This window comes from Trichoplusia ni, chromosome 18 (assembly GCF_003590095.1).
Source record: "Trichoplusia ni isolate ovarian cell line Hi5 chromosome 18, tn1, whole genome shotgun sequence".
Taxonomy (NCBI): Eukaryota; Metazoa; Arthropoda; class Insecta; order Lepidoptera; family Noctuidae; genus Trichoplusia; species Trichoplusia ni.
The window spans coordinates 1,775,894-1,795,890 of record NC_039495.1 but is presented as its reverse complement, the minus strand read 5'-3'; the positions used below and the strand labels follow the sequence as shown (position 1 = coordinate 1,795,890).

At 36.5% G+C, this 19,997-nt stretch overlaps 2 protein-coding genes across 3 annotated transcripts; both read right to left on the bottom strand.

Annotated features, from left to right (window-relative positions):
* Positions 1-966: 966 nt before the first annotated feature.
* On the bottom strand, positions 967-9,825 carry LOC113502895. The gene is made up of 4 exons (XM_026884643.1): positions 9,595-9,825; positions 5,770-5,901; positions 4,284-5,318; positions 967-3,521 (listed from the first exon to the last, which is right to left on the bottom strand). Exons 2-4 carry the CDS (start codon positions 5,887-5,889, stop codon positions 3,405-3,407), a joined length of 1,272 nt encoding a protein of 423 aa, XP_026740444.1. The 5' UTR covers positions 5,890-5,901; positions 9,595-9,825; the 3' UTR covers positions 967-3,404.
* Positions 9,826-10,331: 506 nt separating this feature from the next.
* On the bottom strand, positions 10,332-17,178 carry LOC113502894. Of its 2 annotated transcripts, XM_026884642.1 has the most exons (11): positions 16,834-17,178; positions 16,303-16,439; positions 15,888-15,962; positions 15,501-15,583; positions 14,808-14,933; positions 13,800-13,947; positions 13,036-13,154; positions 12,224-12,356; positions 11,320-11,613; positions 10,845-10,961; positions 10,332-10,452 (listed from the first exon to the last, which is right to left on the bottom strand). In XM_026884642.1, exons 1-10 carry the CDS (start codon positions 16,974-16,976, stop codon positions 10,858-10,860), a joined length of 1,362 nt encoding a protein of 453 aa, XP_026740443.1. In that variant the 5' UTR covers positions 16,977-17,178; the 3' UTR covers positions 10,332-10,452; positions 10,845-10,857. The 2 variants fall into 2 exon arrangements, with proteins under 2 accessions (XP_026740443.1, XP_026740442.1); XM_026884641.1 differs by lacking the exons at positions 10,332-10,452; positions 10,845-10,961 and having other exon boundaries at positions 11,006-11,613.
* Positions 17,179-19,997: the final 2,819 nt, after the last annotated feature.

Below are 19,997 nucleotides of genomic sequence, written 5' to 3'. Positions count from 1 at the left end.
AAATTCGAAATAGGATAACAAAAAAAGACTTAGAACGCATTATTAATCCTTGTGTTCACAAATATTTAAGTCACATCCACACTCAGAACAAGAATTTCTGGATCACACAAACGCTTGTCCTGCGCGGGGATCGAACCCGCGACTCGTCGCGCACTGTGGGTTTGGCGTAGTGACCTCAAATACTCGGCTATCCGTCATGGTAATTTATGGTCGCAGTATTCATTAATTGTTTGCTGTTATTTGGCACGATTACCTATCTGTTTTGAGTCGTATTTAATAAATAAATGAGAATGGTATCAGGATATACTATCCTTCTGAGACGCGATTGATATAAGTCCGTACTCAATTTTAATGTAATGTATAAGTATTTTCAGCTCTGGTGATCAAACTCATCAACAAATATCAAAACTAGTCAAATCAACCTATAGTGAATTAATTATTTTTTGTGTTGGTCTTCGCTCGGAGGACTGACTGTTAACTGCCTTCTCTATAAAAATATTACGTCAAAGCGAATCAATAAAGATGGAAAAGGTTAAAATTACATTATAGTAAATCATTGAGGAAAACTTTTTTCCCACCAACTAATGATTTCAATCGACTCCTGGATACGACACAATGCTTATAGGATTCTCCCCACAAACAATAAACCTGGATGCTCCCCTACTTTTGACATTTATAGGAAACTCGAGAATTTCTCTTATTTTATGGCATTATAGCTTGTAAACTTTTACTTTTCCGTTCTTTACTCGCCACTTCATGTTAGGCAAAGGAATTAAGTCCCAAGAAAGCTTGCCTAAATACCTAAACCACCTAATATTTAAATTAGGTGTAATTATGCTTTCTCATTGATTTCAGTCAGTAAAAGTCTGACACTCCCGTCTGCTCAACCCAAGCAAGCAAGAAGAATCATTTGATGATGACCTATCCGGATAAAAAATGGGTTTTCTACAAATAAAACAAAAAGTGTTTATAAATTACATACTTTTATTAATACAATGTATGCAATAAAGTACACTCACTTAAATTCTAGAAAGAGTAAAAAGTATATAGACTTAAAGGATACTACTGATAAGAATGCTTATGATAAATACTGATTGATTTCGTATTCTTGAGAGAACAAGAATATCCGTCATGATTTTCTATTGAACTGATAAATTTCATTTTTTATAGTACTCGTCATGGTGGCCTAGCGGTTCTGTGCTTGGATTTGTATGCACAAGGAGCAAGTTCAATCCCAATACAGGCAAAAGTACTAGTGTGATGTTTTTCAAATTTATATTATGTACTTTGATAATTATTTTAAATCACCAGTGACAAACGGAGAAGGAAAACATCGTGAGGAAACCTGGATTCCAAATATTGGAGAATTTGAAATCGCCCGCATTGAGCTAACGTGGTGATCAATGCTTAACTCCCTATAGGGGAACAGACCTATGCTCAGTAGTAGAACTTATACATATTATATAGGTAGGTATTATTATTATTATCTTATAATACTATTGATAGGACTAACACAGCTATCAGTAAAAATTGTGCATAATGCGCCCGTATGGAGTCTTACAATCACAACTTAAATACAATTTTCCAGTCTACTGCACTGGGATTATGACGAAATTAAGTTCTAATTTGCGACAATTTATTCTACCTTTAATCATCCATGGACCTAAAATTATACTTTTTTGCAGTCAAAGAGATTTTTCGAGGTATTAACTGGTAATTGTATAAGATATTAGAGATTATTTTTTTGTCACTGGTTTAAATTCAATACAATAGATTATAAATACAGGAGGATGTTAAAGCGTAGTCATATCAAATTATCATGAGATCATCAAAATATGAAACAGTGTTTTAATTTTCATTTACTTTGTAAGAGCAATCACTGACTTACAAGAAACTAGATTTACATTGAGACGTAAATTTCCAAATATGACTGCGCATTTCCATAACATCCTGTGTAACATACGGGCGGTTCAATTATTACAAATAAATAGAAAAATACCTTAATTACTACAGACAAAAGATCTTACCAATTAAATACACGTAGGAGACACAAAAATACTTGAATTACACAAAATGGAAACGAGAACTTGTTTCTGTCTATGGTCTAATAGTCTATGGAATATAGTAATAGAAATATGTCATGAATTACAATGTCAGAAGTTATTTAGAGGCATAAAAACTACAAAACCTAGAGGCCTAATGAAATATTCGACAATATTCGGCCTCAGAAATATTCCTCTTCGGCAGTATTCGGCCTACGCAATATTCGGCCTCAACAATATTAGGCCTCCGAAACTTCAAGTGAAAAAGGTTACAATCCAAAAGTTCCATACTTAAAAAAATACTTTTCCTTACAAACAATACCTTACAATATAAGTTAATATGCCTGTATCATCCAATAAGGAATATGAAGACAATATGCCGTGAAATCTAATAGTATATTTTCAATATTCGTTAAAAAGCGAGAGGTAGGAAATTAGTCGAGATTACTTTTTCAAACTAAACTATCGCAAACAATAATACGATTATTGTGTTTAAAACACAATTTGAACCAAAAACCGATTTAAATAATATGTTTCTTATAGAATTTTTGATAAAATATTTATAAATTTTCAGTTAAATATATAACTCATAATTGTTTAAAAGCCTCTGCAGATCGTTATGTATGAAAAGTACATACATTATTATGATATGGTATCAACTGCCTAACAAGCTTAGCAAATTGACCTATCAGCTTTTGACAGATAGAAGTTTTACTGCAGAGACCAATTTTTATAAAAGAATACTCTTTTCAAAATCCGTTGATAAAACCTTAAAAAAGCAGCGACATTTTAGTCCTTAATACTAAGTTTTATATATTAAAAGGTGATTATCACCTGTCTTAACTAATCACTACGTTGTGTATATGTTTGTGTTACACAATATTAATGGAAATTTATATTCTTAAATAGACCGTTAGTTTATACCGGTCTTTTATACCGGATCGGGTCTTTTATACCGCTTCAAAAACGGTTTTTCTTGATCAAACATGTTTAAACAAGCACAGGAATTCATACGTGTATTTTTGAAGTAAAACTTCTTTAGGCGCGACTAGTAGGTAACTGGACGGCAATGCAATGCAAGTCTGTTATGGCAATATGGCGTCACGTTTCTGTACCAACCGATTTTTTTAATTTTAATTTTGCCAATAGATAGATTAAGAACAATTCAATAAAGTTTAACTTCAATCACGTGTGACGGTTATACGAACTCATATTTCTTTTTCATATGGTTGATATACTACCTAGTCTCAGAGTTTTACTTTTTAGTTTAGCAGCAAAATTTAGTACTCTTTTTTGTAAAACTGAAATGTTTTGTGTATGTTTGTATGCTTTGACCAGTGCTTGTCTTATCAGTTTATTTGTTTATATGTATCCCATGTCGACGGCATGCTTTACGTTGTTTGCCTCACGCAGCCTGCCCTCCCTAGTCCTGAATGGACCTATCTTCCATACGTCATTGATGTCCATTTGAGTGTCACCCTGAAAAGTTAAATTAATTTTTGGTGTTATTCTGTTAGTAATTGAATTTAGACTGTGGATTTTTATTCTTTTATGCTACGAAATAACGACAGCTATTGTTTTACTTATAAATTGAAGTTTATATGAGTGATTTTATTGGTCTTAAAAATAATCAGTCGCTATGCATTTCTTACTTTATTTTCATTGAGAGATTTCATCATAATTTAAAATTCCTTTTTTTACATGACTACAGCAGTAAATAATTTAATCCCTGTGTCGCAGGGGTTTTACAAACATTCAAGTCACATGAGGAATGACACCCAGATTCAGGATTCGATCTTTACGCGGAGATCGAACCGCGAAACGATGCGCTCAGTGACTTTGTCTGGTGACCTCAACCACTCAACTATCCGTGCAATCAAATTTTATTTTCCTCTTAAATCCTAATTTTGCCCGGACAGGGTTCACAATTGATACCCACTTACCATTGTGAAAAGCACATACAGTATTGAGTATTAATACTTATAATCATGAATTCAATAATTGACTGCACGGATAGCCGAGTGGTTGAGGTCACCACGCCAAACCCACTGTGCGCGTCGTGTCGCGGGTTCGATCCCCGCGTAGGACAAGCATTTGTGTGATCCACGAATGCTTGTTCTGAGTCTGGGTGTCTTTGTGCATGTGAGTTGTATGTTTGTAAACCCCCCGCGATACAAGGATTAAATTCCTTAGTGCGGGAGTCGTTTAAAAAAAAATAAAAAAAAATTAGTAAATATTTACCTCAAAAATCATAGTAATTGCGTCTTCAGGGGGCAAGACAATGAACGGGGTAGATTCAAAGCTAAAAGCCAGTCCGAAGAACGAATACTTCTTAATCTCAGCCATGAACGTGCCCCAGGAGTACACCTTCTCGGGATCAGAACCCATCTCCCTGATCTGAGTAGAGAGGACCTCGTAGTAGTGCTTTAGCAGCTCATCATAATGCTGCACCCTCAAGTCCTGAGAAGTACAGGCGTACATCATGAAGCTGATATCCAGCACTGGTGTAGCGCACCTGGCCAGTTGGAAGTCTATAATCATGGCGTCCACAGGTTGAGCATCCCTGTACTTGAACAAAAAGTTGTTCGTCCATGTATCCCCATGAGAGATCACTCCATTTTCCAGAGTGTTGCACGCAGCATTGATCATATCGTCGTACCTTTCAGGAGCTACGAATTGCTTTACCTTCTCCACGTATATAGAACCTGGAAACTCCTTCTCAACTGCATCTACAGCTATCTTCCCGATACGACTCCAGAACCTAAGGTACCAAGACCTCAACCTCTCATGATAGTAGGTTTCGAAAATCTCCTTCTTAATTTTATCAAACTCTTCTGGTTTTTGGTCTTTCATAGCGAAGGATATAGCGTGGTACTTCGCTAAAGCTTTCAATGCGAGTTTACTGTGAACGAAATCGATGCCAATCTGGCGGGTGTTCACAGACCTAAAGCTGTGGGTCGTCGCGTCTTCGAGACAAACGACATCATTCACTCCATCACAGTACGTAAAGATCAGTTTAGCGTGATTATCAAAGGGATCCTTGACTTCCTTGGTGGATTGGAAGTTAAGTAAAGCTGGAAGGACTCTTTCGTAAAAGCCTATCTCGTTTTTGAAGAACTCAGAGCTTCGGAACGTGAGACGGCGAGAGGTGTTCTTTGGGATGTTCTTGAGTATAGCTTGGACGTAGTCCGGTTTGAAACGTCTGTCTGTACCGTGGAGCCTGACGCGGAGTACTTCGCTGAGATACGAGTCTCCTTTGCCGGTGTCCCCGACATACTGTAAAGTACAAATAAAATATTTTATAATGAGATCACAAAATTGTATAAATGTAGCGATCATATTCTCGAATTTTCTTGCCATTCATTTTCTACACTATTAGCTCAATATCAGAGTATTATCTCAATTAAACGAGTCACTGGCGCAATAAAGCTTTAAATCCGTGTGTCCGATGTGTTAATTTTCAACAGGATTTAGATTCATTCTAACAATGGACAACCGTTTACGGGAGAACCCACCGGTTAAAGTAACATGCAACGTAGTGTAGAACGTCCTCAGGCACGGTTAAGCGGTGGGTAAATATGTATATATCGACGCTTGAAAGGCAAAAATTACCAAGCGACATTTTTCCGTGTGGATGAAAATCCCTTAAATATAATTGAAGAATAAAAAAACGACATTTTGGGCGATATTGATACATTATGAAGGACGAAAATAATTAGTTTCTTACCTCCCAGTGAGTGAAAATGAACGTATGCCCGAACCAAACAGTGAGCGCGTTGGTGATCTTATCATTCGTCATGCCAGGGCATATCTGCGCCAGCGTTACGAAGTCGTCCAGCATATCCATGGTTTTGGAGTGCTGGAAAACAACATATGCATTATTTACGGGAAAATACGAATATCTAATGATCTAAGGGAACCGGTCAAGTACAAGTCAGACTCGCGATGATTCATGTGATGCAACGAGGTGACAGAAATAGAGCGGTGCCTCAATAATAGGGTTTCGTTTATTCTTTTGGTGTAAAGCCCTGAAAATTACATCTCTCCATCTTTCCTACGTTGCCATAGCCATGGCGACTATAGGCATAATTACAGCAAAGAATCATCTTATTGACGTGACAGCTTAAAAAAATCTAGTCATGAAAATGAGCTGACCCGTTCGGGTGCCAGCGACTCGATCAATAGATACTCGTACATCAATATATTAAAGGTTTAGTATCACCTCTTTTATTTTCTTTGATATATCTACGAAGTCGACAGTATGTTTTTGCTTAATTTTAGGACACTATTAATAGTCTGAAGTTCTTCACAGCAAAACTGATCTCAATATACCTCGAATATACTAGAGTCAATAACCAGTAACCAGTACCAATTGAATAAATTGAACTTAAGTACGAGCCCGATGGAGGGTCTGGCAGTTAGCAACGGAAGTCGGTAAGCAATGAGATTTGCGAAATAATAGCATCTTTAAATGACTTTTAGAAACTAGACTACTGTTTAACTATACTAGGAGTCCAGTCTATTTGGCTGCCCAAAAAACTCGTTTTAAAGACCATCATCGTAGCCTTTTCTGAACTATGTAAGGGTCGGCTTCCTATCTAACCGATTGCAGCTTAGTACATAAGGACCACCTATTACCTGTCTGACCTCAACCCATTTACTTGGGGAACATGATACCCATTAGCAAGACTGGTTGTCAGACTTTCTAGGTTCTAGCTACCCGTGAAGACTGTCAAAGATGTATTAATAACACTCGAGAGCCACAATTTTGCGTGTCTTCCGATACGAGGAGTTATGAAATAGATGGTCCCATCCACGGTTAAATCGTATTAGTTGTAGCTTAGCAACGAGAGCTCCTCATAACTTTAAATATTGTATAAATCAAAATGCGTTCATCAAATTCTGTTACCGAACTTACGTCAGCGACGTCAAGGCCAAAGGGGTGCGAGCGATCAATTATGCTGTACAACACACACACGCAAACTTGCAAAAATTTGAGCCCTATTAGAATGGGGTGCATGGGGTAGCCAAAGCTGACCCTGTCTGCGATTTTTGGCATCTGTCCATCTCCCTACAGAGATCAAAAGAATTGAGAAAATAGGTTTTATACATTTCGTTTTGAGCCGGACAATGGCTATTCAGCTTTTACTTTTATTATGTACTAGGTATGCGAGCGAGATTTTTTTAATCGGGTAAACGGTTTTAGAACGCACGCATCTTCTTCCAGTTTTTGTAACATACATATTTCATTACTGATCTACTCTTATTAATGCACTTCTCCTATTAGCGTGACGATATGTTTCATATAGCCTTCCTTAATCAATGGCCTAACCCATACTGAAAAAAAAAATGAAATCGGACTCCTTAGTTCCTGAGATTAGCGCGATCAAACAAATAAGCTCTTACGCTTTTAATACTACTATAGATGTGGGTACGTCTCTTTACAATGCAATTGCTTAATCAATCAATCATTGCGAAGACAAATAACGCAGAGAAGGCCGATACCCACATATAAATGCTTCACTGATCAAATGGCTTAAAAGCCTCCAGCTAGCAAATAACTATATTATATTACAAACTCTTTTTTGTAACCCTTTGTTGGCCATGAACCCTGATGTACTTACTTGATTGCTAAATAGTATGTCCACTTATCAGCTTATTAAAATCTGTGATATAGATAGACTATATTTATATAGCTCAAAGATATAAGAATATCTAATCATATTACTATTTATTAATGCAGCTAATTTAATACAGATTAAAAAAGTCTATGACATGAATAGATAAGGGCATAGTTATAAATAATGACTAAACTCACTGTCTTAAATGCTGACTAATAATAAAAATAATATGGGTTACTGTGGTCAATGATGGTACTTATAATGTTGTTTTTTTAGTTCACAGATGATAGGAAACCTCTTGTAGCTGTTTTTAATAAAGAAATTTCTATACATTCTTCTTGTTAGTACCCGCCTTACAAATACCATTGATGGTGTTGTACAGGTGTTGGTAAGACATACTGGGCAAAAATAGCTGGGCCACGGTTTGAGGAGAGATACCACACTCGCATGGTGTACATCCACTCATATATGTGTTAAGAAGTATATTAAATTTAAGCAATAGCAGAACAAATCCTACTATATATTACAAACAGCTTGGGCAACGTTTGTATAAAATTGCAACGGATCCATTTTGGCTAAACAAAGTAGGAAATGTTGCAAGTAAGGTTTTCACTATGGTGAGTGTAATTCGAATTTAAATGCCATTTAATGAAATTCCATGGAAAAGTATTTTGAATTTTCTACAATTTAAAAGGAAATTTGGTTCTTATAAATAGTAAATCAGAAGTAGTCTGAAATAAGTAAGTATCAATATTAAAATGTTAAAGAAGATTTATTTGTATTGTATGTAAGAAACATTTCAATATCACTCAAATCTATTCTATTTAAAAAATATTGTTGTCTGACCATTCATTTGACATGGAAATTAGCAATAGGCTACAAAACATTGTGCTGAAACCCATAGACTTAGGAAACACACAAACTATACGGCTCAGCATGTATAAAAAGAATCAAAAGTTGCAATAGCAATTCTCTTATTACTAAGAGGAGTTCAAAATAAATGTGCAGATGTTGAGATATTCTATTTTATATTATTTTATTTAGGACCTCCAACAAAGGTTATACACACTAAATCACAAACAATATAAATAAGATGAGAACATTTCAGTGTACTCTCTCAATTATTTCTACATTCAATGATTTAGTTCATAATATAAATTAATTGTTTACTCTTAGTAACAATAATATAGCTCTACACTACCACTATTCCAAAATATCACATTTACAGTAATAGGTAGAAAATATTTTTTGTCATATTTTTTAAGGTCTGTCTTGGTCTTAGTCTTTGTTTAAAAAAGGAGAAAAGGGAATGATGATTTGAAAATTGAATCATTGGAGTGAAAACTGAGCTTCAAATATTTTATTTATGATACATTTAGAAAAACTATTTTATTATATCAGAATATTGAAGAAAATATTTTTTAAATCTATTTTCTACACAAACAGGCCTAAGAATATTAGTTTAATATTAATCTTCTGAATGAAAAACCTCAAACAAAAATGTTTGATTGCTTACAAGCCAGGGTCAATGGCGCCATTATTTCATTCATGGTGACTCGCGAAAAACAAGATCGGCGATTTTAATAAATTAATAGTTTGGGTGCATAGCAAAAGTAATATTATTGTACATTGATTGACACGTAATTAAAATAACATATACTTCAATTTATGGATTCAGCTTTGTTATATGAACAAACGCGAAAGAAAAATAATAAAAACAAAAAAAAATAATATCATCGGAATTTTCCTATTTCATATTTTTTTAGAATTGCTAGCGTATGTGAAATGGAATTAATTTTTTGTTATTGTTTTAATTAACTGATACACGGTAGCGGTTAATAGTTTTTTTTTATATTCCCAATGAAAACAAAATGAATGCACTTTGCTACGATTTCGCATAAAAAGAAAATTAATTTGCAAGTATGACTTACCTGATCACCTTTTAAGATACCGGATCTAGGCCAAACTTGCCGAAGCCTGGATTATAATTTTAATTCTTATTTAAACTAATAATACAGGTCTAGCTAGCACGTCGCGGCATTTAAATTTGAACTCTTGCTTGGAGGAAAAAGGAAATTGAACCCGGTTGATGTGACAAAAATGACGTCTACAAACAAACCACACGGAGCGACATTCTATAAAGCTTACCGATTTTAGCTGCTGGAGCATAAACAAAACGCAACTGTCTCATAAGTAACTTTAATTCGCCTGCAAGTATTTTAATTTATTGTGCTACTCATTTAATTATGCTTATAATTGTATATTCATTGTAATATTTGAGTTTTTATCATTCATTATTTTACTCCTGTCTTGATGACATATTAGATATCGATTTTTCTTAAAAAGTTGACTATGAATACAGACCTAAAATAATTTACTCTACGCTTTGTGCTACATGTAAATTAATCCTGAATAAAATAAAATGAAAATCTTGAACCCCCTCGGCACAAGGTTGTAATTATTTTCCTTAATTCGAGAGTAGTTTTTTAAATTACTCATGCGTGAATTGGAGTCATTCATAATTTAGAAAAATTAACTTTTTTTTGTAATAAAACACGGATGAAGACCTAAAAGTATAGTCATTTTCTGAAAATCAACGATTAATATTTTACGATCCAACTTACTTATTGTATTGTGCTTATATTAAAAGGAAATAAGACTCCAAACATAACATAAATAAACTTTATTGAGTCAACTTAAGTGTGGTACATACACAAGAAATTAATTTTTCTATTAATTTCTGATGTAATAACTATCGCACAGTACAGGACTCCGGCCGCGATGTCAACCTTAAAAAAAAACAAATTAAAGACATCTTATTTTTAAAGTAGCATAAAACGTATGAAATGCCTGAAAAAAATTTATTGCTTGTCATCTTTGAACATTCAACATGATCTCATAAATAATCGTAAAGAATCAGAATCGAGTTCTATTTCAATCGAATTGATGAGTTGGCAATTTGATAATTAGTAAGTAATTTAATAATCCTCAATACTTGAATCAATTTAATAAAATAATATATTAAAAGAAGACAGACAAGTAAAGGGCTCGGATCGAGTCTGAATGAGGCTGGCACAGGACCGTAGATATTGGCACGAGAAAGGGGAGGCCTGTGCCCAGCAGTGGGAGGACAAAGGCTGTGGATAATGATGATGATGATGATGATATATTAAATACTCACTTTTATCCTTAACTTAACCTTGTCGTTTCGTTGTAGTAGTCTTTTTCCTTCTAACAGTCCTTTTAGTTCTCTTTGTGGTTGTCTTCGTCGTAGGTCTACTGGGTCTTTGTCGAGACACTAGAATAAAATATGAGATAAATTATGCACCTATTGATAAATCATTTGAAAAGAGAAATAAACATGATATTGAAAAATACGTGCATTTGCGCTGGAAATAAATACAACGTATCAAATGTAACTTATGTCAAACCATTTAAAATTTCGCGTAAAAATAATAGTTTGACAGCAGTCAAGTACTAGATAATTGATAAACATACTTATTAATTTCTAAATACACACATAATATACATAGAACAAAACGATCATGCTCATGGCTCATCACACAAACATCCTGGGTGGGAATCGAACCCACGACCATCCAAACAGCAGTCAGAGCCTGTAACCACTAGAGCAACAACTCCAACAGTCCACTTACCCATAACAGGAGCGGATGTCGGCGTGGTACTGTTATCCAACTCCGTGGTCGTCCAGGCATCGTACTCGGGCACCCACATAGCGGTGTCCAGGGGCTCGTAGCCGAAGTCCGTCTGGTAAGGCTGGCCTCTATACTCAACCCTCTGCATCGTGAAGTCCTCGTAGTAAGTCCCCTCCTCCCACTTCCACTCCTGAATGTCGATCAGACTCATGTTCTTCTTGAAGCCCCAAGCGAACATCTCGAATAGACACGTTGTTGAAAACATTAGGTACACTGATATTTCGAATAGTGATCCTGGAAAAAAAAATAGCTTTAATAAAAAATCTAAATAGCCCCGTTTTTATGTTACTCAGATTTGATCAAAATCGGTACAGCCGTTTTTATAGTTGTAGATTGCAATGTCATCGGGTTTGAAGTTACCCTAAAAGTTTGAACAAGCATTCGTGGATGACACAAATACTTGTCATACGCGGGGATTGAACCCGCAACACTATACGCACTATGAGTTTGGCGTGGAGACCTCAACATATCATAACATAGGTGATATCATTATAGGGCGCATCAACTACAGTTTTCATTTAACTAAGCCTTATTTATAGTTATACTAGCTGACCCAGCAAACGTTGTTTTGCCGATTTTTTTTCTAGTTGTATGTATTTTTGATGCCACATTATAAAAAAATTAAAAACAAACAATTTCGTCCAAAAAATAAAATATATTTTTTTAGTGTGAGCAACCCTTATCGTTTAGGGGTATGAAAAATAGATATTGTTCTATTCTCAGACCTACCCAATATGTATACAGAATTTCATAAAAATCGGTCGACCCGTTTCGGAGGTGTACGGTAACTAACATCGTGACACGGGAATTTTATATATTAGATATACTTTAAATACAAAAGTACCTTTGTAATAATAGCAAGCCGGTCCATAGTTAATTCTTGGGCAATAATGTTTGACTCTCATCTCAGACACCGCTGATGCGTTCGTAAGTTCCAGTGTCAGGCAACTGTATTCTACGTTTTCAATTATAGTCAACTGAAATATGGAAAAGAAAAAAACGTGTTAGAACGTGAAAAAAATCTGAGGAACTTAATTTTTTTTTATATCCTGGGACAACTCACACACGGTTATCTGATCCCAAGCTAAGCAGAACTTGTGGTATGGTAACCAGACAACTAATAAACTTATATATTCCTAAATACTTATATAATATAGATAAATTACACCCAGACACAGAACAAATGATCGTGCTCAACACATAAACATTTGTTCTGGGTGGGAATCGAACCCACGACCTCCGGTATAGCAGTTAGGGTCACTCACCACTAGACCAACAGGCCAGTCAAGCCAAATTGCCTGTGGGTTTAGTGGTTAGAAGCCCTGACGGCTACACTGCGGGTCGTGAGTTCCATTCTAAATCAGGGCTGGGCAAATGTTTGTGTGATGAGCACGATCATTCGCTGTGAGTCTGTGTGTAATATGTTTATAACTATGTAAAAACATATGTAGATATTGTTCATAATTATGTATTTAGAAATATATCTCTTGTGCACTACTTATGTATTGCAGAACTGTTTTTTGAACTGAATAAAGTTTGTTCTATTTGTGACAGTTCGTTTTTGGTTATAACCAGTCTGAGTCGACTCCGGTCCTAATTGATTTGGATAATAGGCGTTCTTCTGTAGCTATTTATATATTTAAAGTGTATACTGACATTGTATGTTAAGAACTGGTACTGATCGTTGTTTGTCCGTAGCACGAACACCTCCCTGAATATGAGGTTGACTTTCTCTTCCTCATCGCAAGCGCCGAATCTCTGGTAGGCGTGGCTAGCTGGAAATTAACAAGGTTTTAATTAACTCATCATTGGCCTAGCCTTTTCCCAACTATGTTGGGGTCGGCTACCAGTCCAACCGGTTTCAGCTAAGTACCAGTGTTTTACAAGGAGCGACTGCCTATCTGACCTCCTCAAACCAGTTACCTGGGCAACACGACACCCCTTGGTTAGACTGGCTGTCAGACTTTTTCAAGCTTCTGACTACCTGTAACGACTGTCAAAGATGTAGGAATAACAGCCGGGACCCGGTTTTAAGGTTTTAATTAACTATCAGTATCATTTCATGGTTTAGAAAAGGGGGTACCCAATATTTTATTGATCAGGAACCACTTTAATATTATTCTTGTTGGCATATCTAGGCTAGCTAGCTCTCTAGCTCTTGGATTATAATAATTTAGCTAAATCTTATATTATAAATTTGTCTAGTCCGTCACGGATATTTCAAAAGGGCTAAGTAGCTTATCATTGAGATAGCTGGCTCATGACCAAAGGAAACTCGACTATATACTTACAGGGTAAGATATATTTTTGGTTAGTAAGCTTAGAGATGGGGATTCTGTCGAACTTAGCGAGGCTGGTAGCTCATCAGGTTGAGGTAACTGCCTTACCTTAAACCAAAGGAAACACTACCATATACTCACAGCGTAAGACATATTTTTGCTTGCTGATTTTGGAGATGGTGATTCTGTCGAACTTGGCAAGGCTGGTCTCTATCCAGGGGTAGTAGCTCATCATGTCCAGATAGCGGGAGGGGGCTGTGCAGCCAGGACCCCTGACACCTACACCAAGCTGTATAGAAGAAAACTTCAGTATGATTCAAAGGATTAACTGCGAGAATCTTAACTAGGAGAATATTTATGTTTCGAGAATTTTCAATGAACCGTCGCGTCGGAGAAAATATGGAGAGGTCTATGTCCAGCAGTGGACACCTATAGGCTGAGATGATGAGATTTCATTTCAGAATTTTTTCGTTGCTGCAGGCTTTCGTTGATTAGAAAAATGTTCGTTCTAAGTATGCAGGGTAGCGAATTTTCCGTATTTTTTTTAAGATAGTGAAAGACAGAACAAGCTTTCGTTGATCAGACAAATACTTGTTCTAAGTATGCAAGGATCGAACCCATGGCCATGGTAGGTCGCGCGCATAAGTTTGTACTCGTGACCACTCGACTATCCGTAGAATTATATTGGCACAATACGAAAGCTATCAAAACAGTTTAGAATAGAAAAAATAATAAAAAGTGATCCAATAACTGGTATCCGGATCCCTGTAACTGGAAGAGCGTTAAAAAGGTACATATGTTAAGGTAAGCAAAACCTTACACCGTAGCAAGTAGTGGTACCCAGGTATAGTTCCCGGCACGGATCTTGAGCGCTGACCTTCACCTGCGCGGAAGTGATTGTTTGTCCCTTTTGCGGTATGAAGTGAGGCGCAGAGCGGACCAAGTGCAGTGATTGTCCCGCAGCGCATCGCGTCATAGCCCTCACTCGTGATTGGTTGAAATTCGTTCTTTGCTGCAGTTGCATGCACCGTCAGACGACGAGTACGCATAATTGATTGGCGTTTTATTTTAGGATGCGCAAAGCGATCCGAGATCCGTGCCGGTGAGTATACCCGGGTCCCCAGGCGCAGGTGCCCAGGCGCAGCTCACCAGCAGCCAGCGCCCCCAGACGTCCCGCGCCACCAGCGCCGCGCCCGCGCCCCACACGCACACGCCCTCCGCCCTCACCGACACCGCGCACGCCACGTGGGGCGGGCGCATCCTCTTACTGTACAACTGACACACGTACTACGATACAACGGGGTCAATAGAGCTCTTTTTGGGGTAAATCCCACTAATATTATAAAGGCGAAAGTTTTTGAGTGTGTATGTTTGTTACTTTTTCACGTCAAAACGGCTGAACCGATTTTAATAAAATTTGGTATGGAGTTACCTGACACCCTGGATTAACAGATAGGCTATGATTTATTACGAGAAAATATCTTATGTCCTAACCACGCGGACGAAGTCGCGGGTAACGGCTATTAAAAATTCATTTCCATTAAGATTTAGACTTTTGGTAAATAGAGGTATTTTTATAGAAAACAGTTTTCATTAAAATTTGAACTCTTTGACGACAAAATATAAACATTATCTTAAAATTGCAAACTGTTGATAAAATAATTCGATTTACGTATTCGTATATTACAAAACGCATGCGACCCTCTAAAAAAACACTAATTTCAGACTTAAAAGAGACACATGAAGGTCGTATTTTTATTTAGCTGGGCACAGATCATTGGGACACCTTACATAATCTATTAAATCAGTGACTTCTATACAAGCGAAATTAAACCAACTTACATTGGTAGCAACGTAAAACTCCTTGCACATATCTCCTGGGATATGCACCACATTGATGACTTCTTTCTGAAGGATATCAAAATCTGAAAAAAAAAATATCCCAATTTATAAAGTACTTCTATAAAGCTACTTCAATGTGGCATTTGATTAAATTCTATAATATAAATATATTTAGTGCGCGAATCACATTCCCAAAAAAATATAATAATACGTATTTTACATTTTTTCGTCGTCACGTGCTAGTAAAAGGCGTACTGGTAAGCGACGTCACGATTTTAAATCATTGCGCCCCTTAATTTTATGATTAAAGAAAAATATGTAGTCTTTTTTTTTGGAAATCTGTCAGACAGACTAAACACTTTTAAGTATTCAAAATGAATACTGTACCATCTTTCATCCTGACGACGTAAAACGTTGGATTCCTTAAAATTTCCGGCGGTGGACACAAGGGTCTTATTAACACTGCAAACAAAAAGTATGTAGGTAAGCTTATTGACCTTTCAAGGGGACATTGTACGTACTTATCATTGTGATGAATTTCCAATTTATTTGCAAATGCTTAAGATAATAGGAATAGTTTAATTCAATTGCGATTTTTATCTATTTTACAATAGCCGAAATGTGAAATGCAAAATGCGAATACAATAATTGGAAGTTAATTGTATTGACCTTGAGTTTCCAATTGTGTAAATTTAAGCCAAATTACTTTCATTCATTGGCCATTGTAAAATATACTAATCGAGGCCCTAGTCTTACGTATATTCTGTTTCACGTTATACATTATTATATATCATCGACTTACAATCTCTAATAGGATCCTTGAGTTGCACTAAAGCCACAGTGTTATAGGTCTCGCCGTACTCGTCGTGCAGCACGTAGTTGCGCACGCGCCGCCCCGGACGCTCCCAGCCCTCGCCCAGTAGCACACGGGAGTTCCTCCTACAGTAAGAACGTAACTTGATTAATAGGGATTTAAATGTCTGTGTTATAGTTACATAAAGAGACAGTCTGGGCATGTTTTTTCTAGTTTAGTTTCTGTGCATGAAAGTCGAGTTGGAAAAAACAGAATGGAAGGGGGAGTAGTCTTGGTGCAATTTGCCGTCAAGTCAAATGCTGATATTTTAGAAGTTACATGGACAAATGGTTGTGTATTTACTTTTTATCTGATTGATGATACCATCTGAGTCATAGTTCATAAGCGATGAACTTAATTTTGCATTGCAACAATGTCCTAGCAAAGAAAATAGCTTGAAATTTGAAAAAAGACTCAAGAAGTTTTATTTTCCTGGCACTTCACGGTCAGGGTTGGAGAAATCCAAGAAGTTCTCATCACCTGAAGTTAGTCTTAGGCATGGGCCCGATGTCTGAAGCCGGCCCGACCACGAACTCCTTGTGTATCAACACCACAGTCGTTACTGATCTGCTGTCAGCCCCACTCTCGCCATCTACAACCAAACTTTTGCATAAAAATCTCATACTACCATAAAACCCATGAACAATTCCTACTGCAAGAAAAAAGTTGATAAATAACTTAAACCTCCTTTTCGGCAAAATAATCTAGGAACGTAAAATTGTTGTCAAAGAACGTTCTTCTTGTGTAAGCACTAATTTCTATGTGACACGCTCCCGAAAAAGTATTTATTGTATCACAAAAATCATTCTTATTTGGAATTTATTTTGCTGGACGTAACGACCAATTAACTGATGTCTGATAGTGGTGGTTTAGTTGCACTCCGGTGTTGTTAGCTGGTGAGAGAATACGCATTCCTCAAGGCAGAGGTCCTTAGACTTACCCAAGATACCTTTTTTTAAGCCCCGGTTCAAAAAAGATCATCAAAGATCTCAAACGAATTAATCAAGCGAGTTCTTGACATCGTTTCATGGTGGGAAAATGGGATATGGAAATCAGATTACCAAGTGAGAGTATCAATAACTACATCTCCATATTTGCAATATTGCTACAGATAACTCGTCATGTTAAACATATTTTCTCGGATGTGAAATCATCAAATGACTCCTTCCTCTTTGGGTTGAGCGGAAGGGGAGTTGCAGACTCCTGACTAAAACCCACCCATGTTTCCTTCCTTTACTCTTCGTGTACCGGGGCCACGGTAACCTCGGACAATCCCGCTACCCCGGCAGATGCCATTTTATATCTAAAATTCCTTCTATATCCAAACTCACAGAACTTGTAGTACAGGATCCCGACCCAGGGGTATTGCCTGAGCTCTACCTCCCCCTCTGCGACGTCCAGCGCGTGGTCGATGCCGCAGTCCACCAGGTCTAGGGTCACCGGTGTGATCGTACATACTAGAGCCAAGATTGGTATATAGCCTTAATAATGGTTCATTGTATCTATGTTATTAGATTTTCTGGACTTATTCCTAACGTCTCTCTTAAAAATATAACTATCGCAGTGAGGAATTCAATCCCTGCCCCGCCAGGGGTTTCTCAAAGATTTAAGTCACAGCACAAAGACACCCAGATCTCCAACATTGATCTAAGTACAAAAGCACTTAAATACGCTTAGTTAGTCCAAAACTAACAAGTAATAATGTATTTAACAAAAACAATTGGCAAATTATTTGGCATACATCTTACATATACTGCCCTAAAGTTGTTTTTTAACGACGCAAAACTGTTTTGATATCGTCACTTTATTTTAATATATGTGAGCATGGTTTTTGAGACGCATCGCTCAGTAGCTCAACGTAGTTTTTCTAAACAGGGATCGAACGTGCGGCACGTCGCATGTGGATTTGGCTTTGTTACTTAATCCACTCGACCATCCATGCAGTCATAATCACCAAACAAAAAATATTCAAAAAATAAATATTCAAACAACTCACCTCGTAACAATATCAACAAGATGAATAACAGCATGTGTAATCACTATTCGGTTTTTTTTTAACAACAAATCAACAATGGCACCAATAGTACATCACACTACCTTCTATATAAGGTTCTTGTACACCCTAGAAATAAAATTTAAATTGCCCGTAGACCTCAAATCCTTACTAATATTATAAATGTGTAAGTAACTCTGTCTGTTTGTCTCTCGGTTACGCTTTCAGGTCTAAACCACTGAACTGATTTAAATGAAATTTGGTACAGAGATAGAGTTGACCTTGAGAAAGAACATAGGATAGTTATTATCCCGGACTTTTGAAGAGTTCTCTTGGCAACGCGATATAACCGACCTCGACGCGGGCGAAAAGTTAGTGACTTATAAAGAATGAATCGGAACTAAATGCTACTGTACTTATATACTGTGTTTTGTTAGCCGTCGAAACATTTGTTTTTTGTTTATTTATTTTGATTAACAAAGATCGAATTACTAATAGTTGAGTCAAAGGATGTGTTACGACGTTACGAGTGTGTAATTTAGCGGATATTTAATTTTCTATTATACAATTTTGCGATTGTAGTTTACAAAGTATAGTTTAGGAATTTGATATCAAAACAGAAAAACGGTAAATATTATGGTTATTAGTACTCGGCTGTTCTTTCAGTTTGTGGGCATCTACTACTATATATTGTTGGAGAGTGTATAGGAGTGTTTTTAAGGTTTTTCTATGTATACACGGTGATTTTTTTGTCGTCTTACAAAAGCAGCCCAGTTCATGTATCCGACGTAAAATACCCGTAGGCGCGATTTTTTTTTTATCATCAACTAAGATATTAGGTACCTAATATCTAGGTACGAAAAAAAAATGAATTAAGAGAAAATTGAAACATACTCTTAAAAATGATAAAAAACGCCGCCGCCCGCGCTCCTCACCATTGTTACAAGGCTCGGACCGCACTCGCAACAGAGCTGTGTTTCTAAAACTACGAATTGCATCATAATATTGAATAATAAATTGCTTTTTAAATTTATTCAAATCTCATAAATAACTATTTTTTATCATGAACATGTTCTAGTCATTGGATTCATGAACTGGGCTGCTTTTGTAAGACGACTAAAAAATCACGGTGTATATGTAAGTCTCTTTTTTCTTCTACAGTTTGTTTTGGTGAATTTAAACATATAAAGACGTTTTGCTGATATTCTACTAGCTCTCTCTCTCTCTCTTAATCGGTCCCTCATATCTGAGGATCGTGGTCAGCATCAGGGCCACATTGTAATTCTACTAGCAGGTGAAACAAATTTTGATGAGTAAGTGAGTCGTTGTTGGGGTTTTGGCTGGTTCTAAATATACCCGGATAATCGTGAAGGATTTGAGGGAGGCTTATGCCCAGCTATAGGACATAGTGGGATAGATGAAAAAACTTAAATCGAATCTAGCGGAATATTTAGAACTTCCACTGAAAAGTTTACGACAGAATCTTAAGAGAATTAAATTCTACAAGAAAGATAAGAAAGTGGCAAAGTATGGCTGAGTTGAAAAGATAACAACGGACAGTTGGAAAATGAAAACTCGACATTATTTAGAAAAATCTTATATTAATATTATCCTTATATTATACAACCTAATTTCAATTAAGTATAAATGT

Coding starts and splice junctions, on each gene's coding strand:
- LOC113502894 (XM_026884641.1), bottom strand. CDS start 16,976: ATGAGATTTTTATGCAAAAGTTTGGTTGTAGATGGCGAGAGTGGGGCT. Junction 16,440..16,833: donor ATGCCTAAGACTAACTTCAG/GTGATGAGAACT, acceptor TTCTTACTGTAG/GAGGAACTCCCGTGTGCTAC. Junction 14,934..15,500: donor AGTTTTACGTTGCTACCAAT/GTAAGTTGGTTT, acceptor TACGTGTGTCAG/TTGTACAGTAAGAGGATGCG.
- LOC113502895 (XM_026884643.1), bottom strand. CDS start 5,889: ATGGATATGCTGGACGACTTCGTAACGCTGGCGCAGATATGCCCTGGC. Junction 5,319..5,769: donor TCATTTTCACTCACTGGGAG/GTAAGAAACTAA, acceptor TGTACTTTACAG/TATGTCGGGGACACCGGCAA. Junction 3,522..4,283: donor CAATTACTATGATTTTTGAG/GTAAATATTTAC, acceptor TTAACTTTTCAG/GGTGACACTCAAATGGACAT.